This window comes from Colias eurytheme, chromosome 11 (assembly GCF_061535395.1).
Source record: "Colias eurytheme isolate Ceu_HAF_F1 chromosome 11, ilColEury1 Martin Lab GWU primary, whole genome shotgun sequence".
Lineage (NCBI taxonomy): Eukaryota > Metazoa > Arthropoda > Insecta > Lepidoptera > Pieridae > Colias > Colias eurytheme.
In genome coordinates this window covers 5,026,893-5,048,796 of record NC_142990.1, presented here as the reverse complement: position 1 = coordinate 5,048,796, position 21,904 = coordinate 5,026,893, and the positions used below count along the sequence as shown (strand labels likewise).

The window sequence follows — 21,904 nt, the reverse complement described above, 5'->3', positions numbered from 1 at the left end:
TAATTACCTCCCAGATTCGAGTTAAGGACGCAACGGCAATAATAATGATCTTTTAGAGCTTCCGTATGCCGTATTTGATCTCATTATACCTCTACAGAATACATTTTTCATCACAAAGAAAAGTTTACGAACCTTTTTCACTGAAACAACAAACCAATCTTAAGTCTCGTGAACTTCAAAACAAAGATCTATTTTTCTTCGATAATTTTAATCGGGTAAGAACGGATTAGAGCTTTGACCCAAAAGGAAGTCGAGATAGGATTACGCCAACTTGATGAATGTGTATAGAAGAGTATTTATTTAGGCCACGTGCACATACGACCCATTTGTAAAGCATGTTTAGAGATTACGACTATTTGTTATGACAACAGTTTCGAAAACATACATTAGGTTAAGAGAATAGTAAATAATGTGGATCGCGTTTCCGATCACTGTGTTTTCTTCCTATTTAGTTTTTCTTTTTATGTATTTTCTTGAGGGAAAAATATTGGGTATTAAGTATTGTTTAAAATTAATCATCCATGGTCCGCTACTACATTTAAGGAGTGCATCCCATTTCCAAAATTTTGGTAATATTTTTCTTGATCCCAAAAACTATCAATAAACCCGTATTCACAAAATTTTTGTGTTAGGTTATTTCTAAAATGCAGGCTGCCTTAAAAGAGAAACCTTAGAAGTCATAATATTATATAACCTATATAATTATTATGGTGATAATATTATAAATAAATAAAATAAGAGTAATTGAACATTTCTCCAGTATCATTCAGCATCGGGCTCAGTCGTGCTTTTTATCTATCAATGGATTTAATTTTTAAAAGTGTGAGCGTTTAACAAGCAATAAAACTGATTAAACCTTTTGAAAAGGCGACTTACAGCGGATACTTGTGTAAAAATAAAATAAAATACTTTTATTAAAGTTTGCAGCTTGCAGAAAATTTTAATCGACTTTACTGGCGTTTTATGTCAGTAGAAAACACAAGGCGTAGACGTGATATTGCGTTGATTTTATCTCAAAATTACCATGAAAAAATGACCATAGTATGATGAATACTACACCAACTCAGAATATAACAAAATGTTCGAGATATTTCAACAAACTAAATATACTAGCTAGTCCATAGGTTAAATTGCATTGGTCTGTATGCAAACACAAGTGCACTCTATCCTTTCACTCACACTCCATCACACGAAATATGCGGTACGAAGAGTTTGAACTTTGGATATTATTGTCTACTTTTTTTGTTTGTACCTTAATATTATATTTAGAATTAACACTTTTTAAGCTACATTATTTCTTTTTGATATTTTTATTTTATAGCATTCAAATGCTTTATAAATGTAGATATTTTTTTAAAGAATAGAAAACAATCGATCATGAGGCGAAATTCGAACCGGCAAAGCGTCTTCTGCTTTAGGTAGGTAGTGGGGCGAATAACGTGTCTTACTCGGCCACCCGTGATCCCGTCAGCTAAAAAAATACATTATTTCTAATTGACACACGCATTATGTTTATACCTGCTCAATCTTGGCGAATTCAGTGACCAGAATATTAAATACCTCCCAAAAGTAGATTTCTAAAATAATTACCATCAAAGCCGAATCGCTGAACGCATATTTCCTTCGTTTGACTAATTGGCAATTATCGTCAGAGCGTTCAATAACGAACTCAAGTTAGTGTTAAAATCATTCATCAGAATTAACACAAAGCTCGACGTCGAAGAAAGTTTAAATGAGATTCAATTCATTGTAAATTATCGCTTTTATAAGTACATTTCCATCGGTAATGAATACACTAGTCTATTCATAACTTATACAGCTCTTGAAATAAAATTGGAACCGATGAACTGATTAAATATTGTACTTTCAAAGAAATTCATGTTTAAATTCGTCGGAATAATGAGTGCAATATAAATCATACTGTTTTAGATAAATTGTACCCACTTTTAGATATTTGCGTATTCATTATATAATATCTCAAAACTTAAAATAAGGGCCTCTCGGGTAACTATTTGAAAACTAGGAAGATTATGAAACATGTTAGTTATCCAATAATATATTTTTGGCCATTATATTTGACCCGCTGAAAACAAAGTATTTTTATTTTTCAAAGAACTTTCTTTGACCACACCGATGATACCTAGACCAAAAAGCTAGGGCATTATATTATATCCATCAAACTAAAAGCGAGCCTTTTATAAAAATTTTCAATACAAAATTCAAACCAAATTTGCTTCTAGACCTAGAGTAATATATGTATTGCATTGCTATTAGCACAGTTTTATTATATTCTTATGAATGAATGAATGAATGAATGAATGAATGAATGATCATTCATTCATTCATTCATTCATTATATTCTTATTTATATTTATAATACGTTTACATCTCCCCAAATAAATCTCCGTTATTATTGTTAACCTTACATAAAAATGAAAGTAAACATTTTCTATTTGCTGTTGAGAGATTGAAATATTATTGAATGCCCGAAAATCTTGAAAAGGTTATATTTACTGAAAAATCCTTTTGGATCCAGTGATGTTTACTATGTAGTCACAATATGAATACATACACATTATATTATACTAGCGGCGCTTCGCGGTTTCACCCGCGTGGCTCCGCTCCTGTTGGTCTTAACGTAATGATATATAGCCTATAACCTTCCTCGATAAATGGGCTATCTAACACCGAAAGAATTTTTCAAATCGGACCAGTAGTTCCCGAGATTAGTGCGTTCAAACAAACAAACAAACAAACTCTTCAGCTTTATAATATTAGTATAGATATTATATTATGATATTATATAGGTACTAGGAACATGAACATGAACATACTAGTGACATGGAAAGGTCTAGAATATGTTTTAAAAATTTCTTAACATCGTTTGATAAAACAACAATTAACGTTATGTGATCTATAGTAAAACATTGTTTCTATAAATCTATAATAATAATTACTAAATTCACAAATCACGCTATATGCAATCAAGATTATTAAGAGCAACGAGCGCTAATTTGGTATTTGCATGTAAAACTAGCAGAACTAATCAGAAATGTAAATTTTACTGCAGAACAAGATATACACAAAACAAACATAATATGAAAGTCGAAGCAAAACAGCAATAATTGGATGCATCTCGACTCTTACTTGTCGTTTACACATCGCTACGACGTATAATGAACCGTAATATTCAACGTGCGAGCACATTGAATATGTGGATTATATTAAAACTATTCTATGTATTCTAAGCTTTATTATTCATTTATACAGGTTGTTGACGTGCACTTGTATGATATTTGTAGGAGAAACTAATGTAATGATGTTTTGTTGTATTTCAAACAGTGTTAAAAAAATATCTATCTAGTTCTAACCAAGCGTTGTAACGGAAAACATATTGTTTTAACTATAACATACATGTTTGATTATCTATCGCGAGATACCAGAACAATAAAACATAATACAATAATCAACCTAGCAACAATGGAGTTTTTTGCCGGTTCTTCTACGTGATACTGCCTTCCGATTCGGTGGTAAATGTAAAAACTGCTATGACGATTCAAAAGTGCTTCTAGAAGAAGTCTAGTTGAATAAATAAATGTTTGAGTTTGGACCTTTCTTTCCTTGTTCCAGAGCTTCATGTCCATCATCACTATTTCACACGTGGGAAACCTTCCTCCAAGAGGTGGAGGCTGACGTGGTGGGCTTCAGCAACGCGTCTACGTCACTAGAAAGATCCGTCGCCACACCGCTCGTTGAGAAAACCTTTCACATGAAGGTGCAAGCCAGGAAACTGTTTGCGCATCGGGAGGGTTGCGAGGTCATCCTTGGAAAAGCGGACGATCAGCTTAACAAGGTATCTATATAGAAACGATTATTATTAGGTACATGCACATGTATTGTTGTTTAGTGAGATTAGTTATAACGAAATCTATATTGCACGCCTCATAAGCGAAGCGTTGAGGTGGGTACTACTGTCACTTCGCGCAAAACATCTGATTTTTCAAACTTAAAATGTCTTTATGTATCATACATTGCACTTGTAAGATAATACATACACACACATATTAAGAAAAAACACTATTTTTAACGTTCATGATATTTTTGATGTCATTTTTGTTATTTAAACTAGTTAAAAAACAGTTTAAAAAAGTTCTGTCTTGGACGTCCGTGTGTCTGTATGTGCGGATCCTTTTTCTTGTTAACACGATAGCGACCGAAATACTTTACTAATCGAGTCTTTTTTTTTCTCTTACGCTTGAGTATGCTCAGGAATAGAACCCTTTCATTTTTCAGGGTCTGATTCGATGTGGTTTAATTGTTATTAAATAAACAAAAATAATAATTAATAAATATTTATTAAAAAAAAATTATGAGGCGTGCACTTTTGGATTTTCCAAATTATTTTAATAATACAATTAATTTTTTAAATATATTTTTAGTAACCGTTTAAAGAACCGAGAACTAAATAAAATTTAACATCATTCATATGAACCAGTTCGTTAGACTTTATATGAATAGAATTCATATTTTATTAAAATAACTCCTACTTTGAAGTACCTACTCTTTTAAAGTACAATTTTATTAAGAATCTTGTTTCCATGCTTCGTGATTCCACGAACCTAGTAATTTATTGAAGGTAAATTAAATACTAATTTTGAACAAATTAAAATCTAATAATCATAATTGAGGCTATAGAAAACGAGTACATGCTTAATTAGTAAAGGTTTTGAAAAGTTTATGTAGATTGTAGATATTCATAATATTTCACAACAACATCCCCTGACCATAAACAAAAGAAACATGTTCTTTTGTTCCCGATATATTTCCAAGAAATTTAACATTTCTTCTGCGATCAAAGTCCTATTCACATTATGTAACAATAATAGCTATACACCGTTAAAGTAATGATACGGAGCCAGAGTGCTCGCTTTTAGTACGTTAAGTGATTACTCTCTAGTTGAGTTGAACCCAGAAGTCAACCCCTAACTCAAATCAATAAATGTTACATTCATACGTCTTAAACTTCGCTGAAATGTAACGTGAAGTCTTTGCTTTGTATTAACGTTCAATATTATGTCATTTAGTTTAATTGTGAGAAGAAATAAACGTTGCTATTTTTTTAAATTTGACCGGGCGGGGGTGAGTGACCTTAACTACCTATCGCAGCAGATGGTCGCAGCATTGACTGAAAATTTTATTATCAGATTAGGTATTTAGGTAGTTGCTTAAAACTATAGTGTGCTATTGGATAACGTTGTTGGAAAATTCCAGAAATATATTAATATATGTATAACGGAACGTCGGAAGGCTCGGCGGTATGATCTCCGTTATCAGACATAGCGGTGGTTTAGTAGTGATGGGAACACCGAAATAAACTCACTATTTTCTCAAACGCCAATCAGATAGTTTATTAAAGTTTACAGTACTTCACAATTTTGCGTAACAATCAAGATGGAAACAGATTAAGAGCCAATAGGTTAGTACGCGTGCGCCTCTGTGCACAACTGACAGTAGAATGCCAGCTGTCACCATCGTGCCAACCCACTACCCTATTCGGGACTACCCGCTCTTATTTTTATCATGTCATGTGTCAACCTTACTTCACAATATTTTCATTACTGGCAACACAGCATAATACTTTGACATTGACAATCAAAACAAACAATTTAACTACGTGAAATCAACTATGCTAGATAATTATTTAGTACAGTAATTATCGGCGCGCCGTCATGTATATTATATTTTAGCACACCCCGGACACTCCATACAAAATGATCGTTTTGACAGTCACACTGTAGAGACTGCAAATGTGTGTGTTAACGCTTTATGGTTGGCACATTTGTGACTAGCGTAAAAAAAAATTCGCGTTTTTCTGATGAAATACATCCGTAAACAGCACAATATCTAACCATTTTCTACGAAAAACGATAATCACAAATCCAAAATAATAAAATTACTTTAAGTCAATTTGATTAATGTTGTCAATCTTCGTTGCGTATCGTCCTTGCAGAAAAATATGGCCCATTTTATGTCTGATCGCGCGGGGGTGAGGTAAGTTTAATTTTGGCGGGAGGCGGAGAGTGTCCGTTCTGTAGCGTTTAGCTACTATTATGTATTCTGTGATTTTAGTTAACAAATAGACTCTACATTATTTTATCAGCTTGTTCTTTACGAAAGATAATTTAATTTAAGAAAACATAATTCACAAAACATTGACCGTGTTAATTCAAACCAAAAAATTTTAAGGGAACTATTGTAATAAAAAAACTTCACGCTTAAATAATTTCGAATCATGAGTTTTACAAAATACAGGGTTAATTGAAGAGAGCTGTTTGGAACTGTACTCAAAGTGAAAGTTTTAACTAGTTCATACGCCTTTTGGTATCAACTGCTTAAAATATTTTGTGTGAATGAGGGTCTATTGGGGTTTGTGGCTTAACTACTTTTGCCATTAACTAGGCCTCCATTAATTATTATTATTGGGGAAATTGCTGAAGTTTGTTTTTAAAATGTCACTTATAAATACTTACCTACATTTATCAACATTGTCTATGATATAATTACTGTTTATAAATGTAGAATATTATTTTGATTATTATAACTCAATCATTTCCATTATGACCGCGTGGCATAGCTTAAAACAATGCCATATAGGTAGTATAGAACAATTTGTTCAAGCCTTGGCCCTACATTTAGGCAAAGGGTCGTAAGGCAATGTATTGCAAAATAAATCGTATTCATTTATTTTTTCAGACAAGCGACATCAATCTTCTAGGCGTGTCGTTAGAAAGACGTTTCTTATCTGCTCTATTTTTTTTAATATTTTTTTAAATCGAAATTATAACATAAATTGACAAGTAAACAATAAAATATTTACATTTACTGGCTGAGTGTTCGAATTTTTACAAGATTATTAATTTATATTCTTTTAATATACTTTCTTAAATACAAACGCGGAAAATTACACTAAGTACAACTACTACTAGCATTCATTACTCCCTATACGTAGTTTCCCGTTTTGCTGTATTCATATTCATTAGCAATGTTTGCAAAAAGGACCTAATACGAATCCCTCTTACATGACATTTGTAACGGTATTCCGAAATAAGAAAATTGGATAGTAACCCAATTTCCGAAAAGGCTCCGATTGTGTCACCCCTGCACAAGCTACTCATGTGATTTAGGGAACAAATACTTCATATTTATGACAGAACGAATTACGGTGTATGTAAATCTATGAGGAGCAACTATGGAGTTTCTTGCCTGTTCTTCTCCATAGATACTGCTTTATGAATATAAGTGGTAAATGTTAAAATTGTTATGATGATTCAAAAGTGCTTCCAAAAGAAATCTAATTGAATATATAATGTTTGAGTTTGATGTAGCTCTATTTGTACCAAGACTCATAAGAATTGATTGTGGGTTTTCATCTTTGTGTAGTGGGCATATTATGTATCGCATCCATTTCATTAAGTGAATTTTATTTACGACCAAGTAAGTAATCAGTGTTAGACTGATACTTTTTCATAGTAAGTAATTGTGTATGTTGAGATTGAATAGTTTTTTGTTTATTGTGCTTAATTCGCTCATGAAATTCGCAAATACAAGTTTAATAAAATGTAAGCGACAAAACTTAGATCTGTGATAGTTCTTAGTAGAGGCAAATAAATATAACAATCCAAACTGCTATAATATTTGGAAGAAAAGATATTGAACGTAATATTTTGATTGTGAATCCCCCAGATGATTGTCATTTGTCTGTACTTAATTATCGTGTTAAACATCTATAATGATTTTCACAATAACTTTAGATTGAAAATATAGCATTTGATATTTTTAAACTCATTATTTAAAAAACTACACCAGTCTCTCTAATTTGAATGATATTTAGTTCTGACCTTTTATAGCCCACGAATAACTGTAGGCGACAAATTCCCTCCTACATTCGGAATTAATAAATCAAATTACCTCAGGTTTCACCTACAGAAATCTAAAAACGAATTAATTAAATGTTATATTATGCTTCTAAAATAGTACGCCATCAGCAGGTAATTGAAAACTCTATTAGCATAAATGCATATGTGTACTGTGAATGTCAGGGAACGCGACATCTGTGATTTGCATATTCGTCGTCTAGTTTATCGAAAAGAATATCAGTATTATATTTCAAATGTTGATATAAATAATTAAATTAAAAACAAAAGATAACGTAGATAACGTAAGTAACAAAAATTAATCATTTGTCTAACAAACAAAATCTCTTCTTAAATTCGTACTTAACAATTACTTTCATAGCAAAGTATTTTTAATTTATGCTTAAAATGAATTCTAAGCATATAAATTCTAGGATAGCCAAGTGGCCTTAATATTCATATTCATTTAATTGAAAAAGATATCCAATACCTCTAAATAGTTTTATTTATGCAACCAATTGGACGAAAGTATAGACCGTTCGCTTTAATATTAATTAACTAATGGAATTAGGCATTCCTAAGGGTCCCGAACTGTCAACAATTGGGGACAAATATGATTGTATAACTAAAATAGATCCTATATTTAGAAGTTATAATCTAATTAATTTGATCCATATAGGTCAGCCAATTGTTCTTTTAAGCCACTTTTTTTTTCATATTAACCTTAGCACTTTTCAAAAAATAATTCTACAAAAATAAAGACAATTATAAAAAAGTATGACCTCCTTTTAACGCTCAAAAATGTTAAACCTGTTCAAAAATAAACACGGAATAAAAGCGAGTGTTTTAGCGAAATTAATGCACTTGTATCATGATTATGTTGATTCTACAGCACTGTTATCAACAACCGCACTCCAATAGAGGGTACAACAGTTAATGACATAAGCCTAGATTGCATTCCATTCACTGTATAATGCTATACAAGTTCGTAGTATCGATACGGAATACATTTACGTCTCCATAGCTGATAGATACGGTAAGGCTATACTAATTTGGTCTGTATGTACGCTACAAATGCAAAATCGCAGACCACTTTTGACACGCCACTTTAATATTTCACTGCATAGTGAGTGGTGGCGCTCATGCGAAGTACACCATTTACTCGTATGAAGTATGAAAATTTAAACATACCGTACAGTAGAAATTTATACTTAATTTGGAAAATTATTGAAGTGAAACTTCTTTAGGCGCGTTGATCGTGTCATGGGAATACTGTCACATCATAGAGTAATGCGACGATTTTGGTATCTTCGATTCTTGCCAAAGAAGTTTCACTTCTGACACGTGTGCGCGGCACGCACGCTCTTTTTTATATCTCACTAGTAGTCCGCCCCGGCTTCGCCCGTGGTACATATTTACGTTTTCTCTACGTAAAAACCATCCTCGTACTTCAAGGAATATAATAAAAAAAGAATTAACGAAATCGGTTCAGCCGTTCTCAAGTTATGCGCTTACCAACACATTTTGGGATTCATTTTTATATTATAAAGATTATCAAGCAACAGATAAACTAGTTTCAGTGTTTCAATCACAGTGGTATAAAATCGAAATGGCTCTGAATAAAACAACAATAAAACACTTTATACACTTTTAATGGCAGCGATCCGCTTTATTCATACACTCAGACGGCCACACTAATCGCCCAGCGGATCAACTGAATGGGGCTTAATTTGATTGCCCCCTCGTATTGTTAGAATTTAACAAAGCTTAATAGGTACAAGCAATCCTCGCCTATGGAGATTAGTTTCAATGATTATTTGATATTTCAGTTAGATTGTCGTTTAAGATAAGAGTCTCTTAATATTGCCTTTCTCCAAATTAACAGCTTTTAAATTAATAGTGTCGTTAATTTTATTTCCTTTGTTACATTGTTGACAATTTCTTTTATATATATACCTATACTAGCGGTCCGCCCCGGCTTCGCCCGTGGTACATATGAAAAATAAATGTTGGCCGATTCTCAGACTTACCCGATATGCACAGAAAATTTCATGAGAATCGGTCCACCCGTTTCGGAAGAGTATGCAGACTAACATTGTGACACGAGAATTTTATATATAAGATAATCAAATCCAACGTTTGGAGGAACTTAGTTATTTTAAATTCACCAAGTCTGGCCACTAACAGCAAAGAAAACTTTAGTTTTCACACCACACGTGTAGGTATATAAAACTTTATAACGTATTCATGGATTTCGTCGGATCGCATCGCATCACAACGAACTTCTATTGAAAAGTACGTCATAAAATTATTTTGAAAACAAAGCTTCGATTCATGTTAAATTCGTTTTCAGAGTCGCCAGGACTACAGGGCAGCTTTCCTGAACTACTGCGATAATTCGAGTCCAGCGAACCTCGCTACATACTACGATTCGCATAATAACTACGTGCAACAGTTGACAGCTACCAACGCGATGATTGAACAATATCATAAGCATACATTGCCGACTATTCTGCAGGTGAGAACATTTTGTAGCTTACTCCTATTGAAGTAAGAACAAATTATCATGTATCTTTAATATATTATTAAGGTGATTTTTTCTATCAAATTTATTATGTTTTTTTGCACACTTAAGCATTCTACAATTAATTTGTACAATATCTACAATTTCGTTAATTATTGTAACGCTAAGATAAATAAACATGAATATTTACGAGTGTAAACTAAAACTGACCCTGTATTGTTAACAAAATGAATTCTGGAGCGCATTCAGAGTATTGTGTTTCCATAGAATATGCAATTTAACTTTACAGCGAAATAAAAGCTTTAAGCTCTTATATTTCGCGGAAAAGTTCAGTAAACTATAATAATTAACCTACGCGATATTTATATAGTGCAGTGGCCAGTGAATAGGATTGGATTTACAACATTATGTTGTTTTATAATCCCATGATATTAAATAAGTGAACCCTAAAATAAAAACGAATGTTAAATAAAATATTTTACACTAATCATTTACTTTCAGTTGTAGCACTCATGATATTGTAATTTTATCACAACGCGTATAAAAATACCCAATAACAAATAAGAAATACCTAGTACATAATGCATAATAGAATAGCAGGAAGTTTTTTAGAGGATCACATAAATCAAAGTTGATCTGAGTCTCTCTTGGGCCTTCTATTCCGTTGTTTTCTTTCAATATGTGTATCTACATCTTTGTAAAAAAATTTTTTATACTGAAATACACGAGCGACAGGTAATTTATTCATTATTAACGGTTATTCTTAGACCAAGAGTTATTTCTAATCAGTAATCAGGATTAATTTACTCCTTGAATTTATATTAAAACTGCAAATCCCAGTAGATATAGCTTGTCATTTACAGAAGATTGAAGATTATAAGATGAACGGATTTTAATTAAAACTGACATTCCTTTAATTGAATGCTGCTCTCGTAGATGAGATGGTGATTTTGTATACAAAATATACTTTTTGTATGTGTGCCTTGCTACTTTCAGTTTTTATCATTTGAAAATTAAATATAAAATGTTATCAGCTCCCTCAACTATACATAAAATACATACCTACTTAATTGTTTAGAAATAATTACAATATTGTAAATTATTTTTGAAGGAAATAATGCGAGGTCACGAATTCCGTGGAATTAACTATAACTTTATTCAGTTTTCAGGGTGACCTTGTTTAAAAAGAGTAGAATATTTTATATAAAAGAATGCTGATTCGCAAGACGCGTAGTCCCCAAGATAGAGCTATTTTTACTACCAAATTTAGATAGCTATATTTCAGTTTTTTATTTACCGTCTCGCACAGTGATTTATATTATAAAATTTGTTACAGGAATTGGAGGAAATTTTAACGGACGTAACGTCGGCCGTCAGCGATGCTATTTGTCAGGACGGGGAAATTATTTCCGAAAAGGTACTCTTACTTTAGTATGTTTTAACATACAGTTATATAATATTATATCTTCTACAAAATGGGAACAAAATTGTAGGAAATTTCCAACCTGTTACATGGAGATAATTAAAATGTCGACTGCAGACTTAGAGCGTTCTCTACGAGTTGAATATGTTATGATATATCTCTTAAAAGTATAGGAAGGTACCTAGTAGTACAAAGCTTTAATCGGAACAGTATTGTTAGAGATAAAAATATGGAGATAAATTAAAATAATCTTTACGCCCACAATATTACAAGAAATTTAATAAGATTACATTTATTTACCGCTCTTAGATTTTACCCGCCGATTAATTCTTTACTTTATACTCACTCCTAAATAATAATTCTTGGAATATAAAAAGGCGTTATTAATTTTTACTAAGAAGTTTTTCATCATAAATTTTATAATATTTTCCAATTATAATTTTTTGTTCACTTTTTAAATAGCTTACGTATAATTTAATCACGATCTTAAATATAAATCTGTGTTGATCCTTTTTATTTTGAAATATATTTGTGTAACAAAAAATTGAATGCCAGCCATTCATTGTACCTTTAAGATTTACTCATTAGATTTTGCGCCAAGTTTAATATGAAAAAAAAAATGGCAGGATTCATGGTTAACAGATGTAGTGAAAGATTGCAGATACCTTTAACCATGAATCGTCAACCAAGCTTCATGTACCTAATAATACATAATTATGCAGTGTATCCACCGGTTCAGAAGATACGAGTCGCTATGTGCGAGTGCGAGTACTGTAATTAACGATAGATTTAACGTACTTAACACGTGATATACATAAGAACCAATAACCTTTGATCATTAACCAAGCTAAAACCATACATATTTGTGCAGTGTACCCACCAGCTCAGAAGATACGAGTCGCTATGCGCGCAGTCCCGCGCGGTATCAAGCACAGCAGATTTAGCCCACTTGGCGCGGACGCTGCTTATCAACCAGCCACCACTGAGGACTCCCAAGAGGAACTTCCTGCCGCCCTACCCACCGGAGCCTGACGATCCGCCCATCGACGTGCCAGCGGTAATGTTATTCTTTTGATTTTGCTAAAAAGCGAAGGTATATTTGTGAAGTGAAAATTTTTTATCGTGAAACTTTTGTGTCGTGTCATGGTAATACTGCCACCAAAAAATCTTACCAAAAGAAGTTTCACTTCTGACATGCGTGCTCACACACACTCTTTTTGTGTTTATTAGAACAGATATAAATAGATTTTTCATTATTATTTTAAGAGTTAGTGCTTCAATTTCAAAATATCCATAATAACTAAGTCTTCCCTAATAGATAGTTATTACTTATTATGTATAAAATATATCTACGTTGTATTTAATGGCATGCGGAGGCCTTATATTTGCTTTTGACATGTCTGTAGAAACGAAGAACCTTGAATGTATGTGACAATTTATAAGATTATAACGCTCCAAAAGAATCATTACTGGATTTGTAAAAACATTCTGAGGGTGACAGCTCGGATTGGATATAAAATCGTCTCTCATGCCAATGAAATAATATTACCTATTTTTTATATTGTGATTGAGTTTAACCATCATATTATTATTAGACTATTAACAAGAATCTTGTAGGTATATTTCCAAAAATCACATAACATAATTTTGTGTAGATATATTTATTTCTATAACTTTTTATTTAAATAAAATATATTATCCAAACAAGTGCGTAGGTATTATGCCACGTAAATATTTTAAGTAAGTGATGTTACGCTATACAATAGCCTAATTAAAGAAACCCTTAAAATGTGTATTTCATTTCTCTATTAATATTAATAATAAATGATGATTAAAATGAAAATTAGCTCCATTAATCAATAAAATGATGCCACGACGAGGCAGCTAGCTCGCCAGGGAATTACCACGGTCTTAGATAATTCATAATCATTTATTCACCATTAACGTCGAATTAACGTCGAGTATTTGAAATGCTTCATGTTTTTCTCTCTGTTGATCCCAGAGCGAGTTCAATCCGAGATCTTTCCATCTTGTGATCTGTGTTTCCATTATATCTATGGTTACCTTAGAGCTTGAAATGGAACTCGGATGCGATTGTTATTTTTTTTTCTTATCTGCTCTTGTTTATGTCTTGTTTTATAATATTTATTATACTTTTGCGTAGGAGTTTTATATCTTCTCTGCATGGCATTTGCATGGCATGTATCAATGCGTTCATCCAAGCCAGCGCCGTCCATGCGGAAATCACGACGTTGTATATTCAAAGCTTTTATTTGCTGAATGTATGCATAGCGCATTGAAGGTACTGAGGTAGATCAGATAATAGAACACGGTTACAAGCCATCTTCTTCAATTTCTGGACGTGAACAATAGTGTAACAATACACTTTTATCAACCAGATCCACATCATTTTTAGTGCGATTGTAGGGAGATATTATTTCCGGTTTCAATTTATCTCCAGTAAAGACATCTACTGCTGCTTCTTTACATGGTCTTCTTTACTACCTGAACTTGACTAGTCGCCACCAATATCATCACGACAATGGTGTACGGCCAACCAAGCTTCGATCAGTCTCTTTCCTCTATTGGCCATAATTATCTAAATAACTCTGTTTTTACCTTCAAATATAAATAAATACATTATAAAATTAATAATTTATAAGTCTGTTACATTATTTTTAAAATTACAATATGTATAATATTTGTAAAAAATAAATTAAACAGTTAAAACAAAAAACTTACGTAGTTGGTCGCGTGGCATACGTAAGTAGACCGCGAAACTTGCGAAGCTCCTGTTGCACAACCACGCGCACCCGACTCTCCGCGCTGCACTGAATGGCGAGTGCATGTGGCAATTATTCAACTAGAGTACACGAAGGATGAAATAACTGAAGCTTTTAAATTTTTTGACATTTGCAATTTAGTATCACTAGATAGACTATACGTGTAGACCACGCGACTACATACTGTAGTGCTTTGCATATGGATTACTTTTCCGAGCACTTTACATACCTTAACAAATATTATTATTTTTCAATAATTTTCATTGTTATTCGTTCATCCAAATCTACGTTCGGAAGTGATATAAATACCTAATACAAAACAAGCTTCTAGCCGCTTAACTCTTTCACGCTTCGATAATGTTTCTATTTGAATAAATATTGGGTTTGAATTTGTATTCAAAGAACAAATTGATTATAGGGACAGAAAGTTATTCTTGCTCCGATAGCTTATATTTATTTTGCTTTCCTAAATCTATAAGCAATGCTTTATAGCGTTTATGAATGTGATCATTTTCTGGATTGTAAGGCTAGATGTAAACTACCCAAGTGCGATTATAAGTAGATAAAAAACACACCACTTTTAAATCTATTCAACCCAATTTATTCAAAACAATAATTTGTTTGGAAAAAAAGCGTAAAGCCTATGTCATTCTGGGTTAGATACATCCAAATCTGTGGAACTTACAATGTTTAGTATATAGTATAGTTATAGATATAGGTAAAAGAAACTCTCATACTTGCACACCTGAATCCTTAAAACATTACACTCCTTTTACGAGCAGTCTTGTAATAATGTGTGCGTTTTATTTCCTTAATTTGTGGTTTGGTCAATGTGAAATTGTTTAATATAACTGAAGCTGAAGCTTTGCAGAAACCTAATCTGCAACAGATGTTGATGTGGGGACAATTTCAGTATCATTTTTTTTCGTTTTGTTATTGTTAACTTCATTGTATTTGGTGCCAAATTCTGTCTTCTATTTGTTCATATCTAATATAGGTTGTTTTTCAATATTTAATTAAAAATAATCAACTACGAACATGCTTGTTTAAACTATTAAAGCAACAAAACAAGTGTCAATCGGCAAGTTCGGCAGTTTGACTTATAGCATTGTCCCTTTTATTTTAATAAGTCCAAATTAATCTCTTGCTACATATGAAAGTTACAAATAAATGTGGTATTCCAGGAAGCGATGCCTCCAGTGTTGAGAGGCGAGATGTTACTGGACAGAATGAGGGGCGGACAGGCGAGACTCAATTACGAGCAATTAAAACAAGACGCTGAAGACCTCGAGCTGCAAATCAAACAACTGCAGGTAAATAATACAATTAAAAAGTATAAGAGCTTTTCCCTGTCTGAGGAGGATTCAAGACTGATTTAAGACGGAACGTGTCACGAAACTGTTTATAATAATTATTAATAATTATAAAAGAATATGCAGATTTAAGTTGCCTTTATTCAAAATGAATTGTTGTTTAAAAAAAAGAAAAGGCAGATAAATTTTTATAGGTTCGAAAAAAATGATTTTATGCTAATGGTAAACTGTGGAAAATGCAATGAATTTAAATTCAATTGTTTGTAATTAATCCGACGTAATGTAAAGAAACGACGTTGTATATTTTATAATAAACCTGTAAAAATGCTCACTACTTTTAAAAAATAAAGTTAATTAAAATTGTAGTCTTATACACCAGTTCATTTCTAACTTAATTACCTGTCTGTAGGTAATTTATGTAAATTATTCATGATTTTTTCCAGACTTCCTTTCAAATTAATGTTGCCTTTGTGATTCAGTTTCACAGACTATGAAGAATTTTATTTATGAAGACATATTAAAATATAACTTATTCACAGGAAAGCTTGGACTCGTTAGTTCGTCTACAAAATCGTAGTCTGGAGAATAGCATTTATGGAAAAGTCAACGAAATTCAAGTAAGTACCACTAATATACTATTTTCTCTTTAAAAAAAGATATAGGTACTTATGTCTTTTGAAATTGGCATTCACTAAATGTAAACCTTTGAAAGTTTTAACTATAGACGTATTCTACAGAATAGTGATATACAATATCATATTCCGTTAGAAAGATATGCCACACCCGTTAAAATTGAAAGATATTTTTATTTATGGCTCATAGAATTTATCTTCAAGCTGGGTTGAGACGAAGAGATAGCCAATATAAGAGAAAGTATTGAAAAGATGGATTTACTGGCAACGTGACTGAATAACATTTTCAGAATAGCTTTATAACGAAAGTTATTTTTGTATGATATGAAAATTTTAATATTTAAAGCCAAGTTTTTATAACGAACAATGCGTAGTTATATAGGTTTTTAAAATTTTCATTATAACATTAATAATATGAAATTCACTATATGAAGAAGGAAATAAAATTCAAACGTCTTGAATTGTTTTTAATTTAACTTCATTCCCTGCCGTTGCTTGAAACCTCTCAAATTATCAGAATTCATTTGCATCAAAAACTTTACAAACGTTTAATTTAAATGCCCATCTTAATTCAACTTCCCTTCTTCAACTCATTCTCAACTGCTATCTAAGATTTAGTGAGCAGTAAAGATGTTAATGTGTTTAAAACAACACTAAATATACTCATTAATATGTGGTATGTACATTGTACATACGTGCTGATATTATTAACAACTAACTAGTTACTAGTTAGATGAATTTTAAATAATTTATTTTGTTCTTCAATATCCCTCTAACAATAAATTTCTCAGAATGCGATAGGTCGGATATCTTTTAAAGTTCAAAAAAAATATTTTTAAATGGCTTATTCCATGCTGTATAAATTAAAGGTATCAAACACTTGTCATATAAATAATATTGGAAATAATAACATTTATTTCGAACACTTTATCGATCCCTTTCGGCTTACCAATAAAATCCGTTTTGTTTTTAAAAAGGGTTTAAAAGCTTGCGCAATTAAAACTGAAATTTCATCTCCTTCAAAAAAAGCAAACTTTTTCGCGTTTTGTTAATCATGCGTGCGATTTTAATGATGCGTTCGTTGGTTACCGTTTTTATTCATAAGCTTCGTTCGAGAAATTAACGTTTTTTTTTTGAGAGAATAAACTTTTTTTTTCAAATTATACTTGTTTTTTTAGAAATGTAAACTGGAAATCCATCCCCCATCCATCCATCCAAGCAAATCATTGCACTTTTTGTAAATTACATGAAGTCATGGTATTACAAGTTTTCATTGTGCAGCAATCTTCAATTTTACTTTCAATTTATTTAATGAATTATCAAAATGACTACTGAAGAATGTAAATAATATGTGCCTGCAGAAAATTCTGAATGTAGCGCGGTTTCTTTTACTGTAGGTATATAAATTTTGCATAGAACTTACTGATATATTATCTATCTATTGCAGATTTTACACTGAAGTTGTTATACTCAGCCACAGACGTATACAATACCCAGCTAACTTTTTATTTACATATGATACGTTAGTATATTTCCGAAATGAATAAAAGTTATAGTAATCTGCCACGAGTGTATTTCGTGTCCACGGTCCACACTTCACCAAACTACTGAAATCCAATCGTGAACAAATTTGACGCTTTATTGACGAATCAAGTGAGAAAAGTAAATTTGATTCGGTACAAATTCCTCTCAAGAATCCAATAAATAAAGTTTAAGTGAAATTTATTGTACTTAAATCTCAGGCGATATTAGAATTAAATTCGCTAACGTAATAAAGAAATAATTTTCAATCAATTTATGAAAGTTGTTCAAAAGCGATTTCATTAGCTTTCTACCTGTACCGGTTTTTTATCAAAATGAATGAAAGCATTTTATGTATTTTTGTAATGAACTTTTAATACAAGTTCAACCCTTACATCAAAGCTAATATAATAGCTATAAATAAAGGACGAATTTGGAATAAATAAGCCCGCATTACGTTTAGTATTTAAACATTACAATTAAATTCCAGTTCTCGTACAAAATATCCTATTACTGAAAATTTGCTCACACTAAATATATAATAATGTACATATTATTATAATTATATAAGGTATTTTATAGATAAAACGTAGGTACTACTACGAAGACATCTATAATAATATAAACATATTACTACTATTACAAAATAGTGTGTTTTAACCCTAGAACCGTACCCATATTAAAATTTCATTAACGGTACCCAGGGGTACAAGTGTACCCCAATGAAAAAAACAAGATTACAAAAAGATTATTAACTTTTATTAAATGTTGACTTATTAAGGTCATCTTAACATTCATTTAGGTCCTAATAATTTAATTTATCATGGCATTTTTATATTTTTTCTACAATTTACACACACTTTACGTTGGTGATCAAAATGTATTAAAAGTTTTCACTTCCTGCACTGTGTGCGGGACTGACGGAATTTTAACGTGGATATTCACAGTTACATCTCAGATTTTGAAACAGCAGTGGTCCCTGCAGTTATTGGTAATTGTTGTCCTAAAATATATCCATTACTTATTTGTAGAGACATTGGCAAAGTTATGTACTGAAATCGTTCTTCAAGGTGAAGTTTTTTATAATAAAAAATTAAAATTTTCTCGTCAGGTTCATATTTTGATGCCTCACCAAGTACCAGCTCTTCTTGTTATTCCACCTCCTACAAAAAATCAAAATTCATCCATCATTTGCCATAAAAAAAATAAAATGAATAACTCAGGTATTCAAATCATGCAGCAAATCATAAATTTGTTGAAAATACAAATTCCTACACTATTTAACAATAACAGTATGTATATAACATGAATGTAAAGTAAACTTATAATTGTACATTAAATTTATCAATAAAAAATATAAAATAAAACGACCAGAAGGCGAAAAAATAAAATAAATGAACCTTAAAATACTTACGTTCGTAGTACCCAGGGGTACTGGAGTACCCCGACAGGTTCGTACGACGTGTTCTCAATAGCTTGACCACTGATCGAATACGGTATCTACGTGTCTCCTCATCCCCGACAAATACACGAACGCGCAAAAGAAACCGTTGTTTAGAAAAAAAGATATAGAAGATATTCTGAAATTTTTTTCATTTGTACCCCAGGGTACGGTTCTAGGGTTAATGTATTAAAAAAGTCCAGAAAAAGATTTTAGACAAAAACTTACAATAGTCCACATGAAAACAGATTTTATTAAATACCTACACAATATGTAAGCATAATATTGTTGGACGTTGTCAAATCCACTTTAAGTTACATAAAAAAAATTGAACTAAAAACGTATTTCCTCGGTACTACCCGATATATAACTATATATAATCTAACCTGTGAATCTAACTCACAGTGGAGCCAAAAATTTCTTGACAAAGTGCGATTTGCCTGCCATCTATAATGAAAAACACAAACTTTTTCAAAGTTCAGAGCCATCTACAAAACTGAAATATCTACCCACAAGGCTTCCACCATTCGTCACTCCACTGTGAATAAAAATTAGTTCCAATAAGTCAGTGCAGATGGCGCAAATTAATATTACTTTTATATTTAAACATTTTTTTATGGATTATATATTTATAAAAATAAATATATTTTCCACAGGAGGAGATATCTGTGAAGAAATATGACTACAGAGCAACGCAATTGCATCTAGCCGCTGTTAGAGCTCAGGTAAAATAAAATATATTAGAATATTTATTAATTCGCAGACCGCAGTAAAAATATATTATATTGTGGTTATCTTACACACCTATGTACACATGAAAAGTTTACCACGAAGAGGCATGGTATGGATGAAGCATTTGGTGAAAACAATGACCAAAAGGCCATCGCCAATATAAAAACAATATAAAATAATAAAATATGTCACAAGATAAAAAATATAATAATTTATTTATCGAGGCTATGTGGCTTACATTATAGCTTTGCCCGGTTTGGCCCAGGATACGGTAAGGAAAATATGTACCCTGTACATAATGGGTTTTTATACTGGTGAAAGAATTTGTTACAAAGTCAGTAGAAATAGTAAATATTGGTTTTATAGTTTTCAGTTTATTTATTAAGAGCTTGAATAGAGATTTTTACTTCTTACAACAAACTTGCCAATTTATGTAGATGGAAAACTTTTGTAAAATAAAAAATATGTCATATCAAGTAAACACATATTATATTTTTTGCTTTTTTGTTTTAAGTAAGTAATTTCATTCGATTTCTCTGAAATCTGGAATTAGAGTAAAATTCTATAGGTGCTACGAATAAAAATTTTTGCTACGGTATGTCTACGTAGTTACATATTTTTATGTCCAAATTATAACAAAATATAACTTGACAAAACATAACTATGTTCATATGTATTTTTATATTAAGTTTTATATCATCATTAATTAAAAAATGTAAGAACTTAATAAAAAAAGATGAGCTGCCTACAAGACTGGTTAATGGTTATGTTAGAAAAAGCCTAGCCCCGCCAAATTAAAAATGCAACACCTTTGACAAAAGGTAACCTTCAACCTTACAATTTAGACAAAGAAACATTTAAGAAATACAATCACGTGACCTAGGCGAAATGCGCATGCCTAGAATGAAAGTGTATTCCAACCATGCGGAGTCCAGCTGCAGACGTCAATCAATAATTTTCAATATTTCCCGCGAATATTGCTCAAATAGTTACTCTGCATCATATAATTTATTATCGTGTGTTTTATTTTAATTCTAGAGTGTACACAGTGCTGTATTATCTATAGTTTTAAAGTCTTTTCGCCAAAAAGAAAAAAGGCGGGTAAGTGATGAGCTTTATTTAAATATATTTTTGTGTGATTGATTATTTGTAAAAATAATTAAATAATATTATAAATTAAATTTTAATGTGTATTTAAACATAAATAAGCAAAAATCAGAAGTTAATGTATAAGGACGAACATTGTCGCATTGCGCACAGCCTCCCGTTTACTCAGTCTAAGAGGTGATCTCGCGGAATAACATTACTCACACAATATTGTGTCGGTTTTATCTAATTGATTATATAAAATTGAATAAAATATACCGTTTCACCACGGCTACTTCTCGCAAAATTAAGTATCGTGCTAAAATGGGTTGGATTTCAATGAAAAAGCATATGGTAAGTACGTAATTTCAATAACATTACCTACATATAAACATATGAGAACCAAATTAAATAAAAAGCTATTCTAAAACATTTATAAAACATTTAAAGACTCTTATGAATTTATAATAATTTAGGTATAAAAAATGTATTTAAAAATATAATTATTTAGGACGTACCGGTGAAATTTTCGCAAT

General features: G+C 31.5%; 1 protein-coding gene across 1 annotated transcript in view; it reads left to right on the top strand.

The window, feature by feature from the left end:
- The window catches only part of Stacl (SH3 and cysteine-rich domain-containing protein), a 124,468-nt gene that overhangs the window by 69,041 nt on the left and 33,523 nt on the right, over positions 1–21,904 (top strand). Inside the window, exons 5-11 of the mRNA XM_090107097.1 lie at positions 3,631–3,853; positions 10,267–10,431; positions 11,774–11,854; positions 12,732–12,917; positions 15,828–15,956; positions 16,496–16,573; positions 20,207–20,275. Coding sequence (XP_089963223.1) covers positions 3,631–3,853; positions 10,267–10,431; positions 11,774–11,854; positions 12,732–12,917; positions 15,828–15,956; positions 16,496–16,573; positions 20,207–20,275 — 931 coding nt within the window. The remainder of the gene's footprint in view (positions 1–3,630; positions 3,854–10,266; positions 10,432–11,773; positions 11,855–12,731; positions 12,918–15,827; positions 15,957–16,495; positions 16,574–20,206; positions 20,276–21,904) is intronic.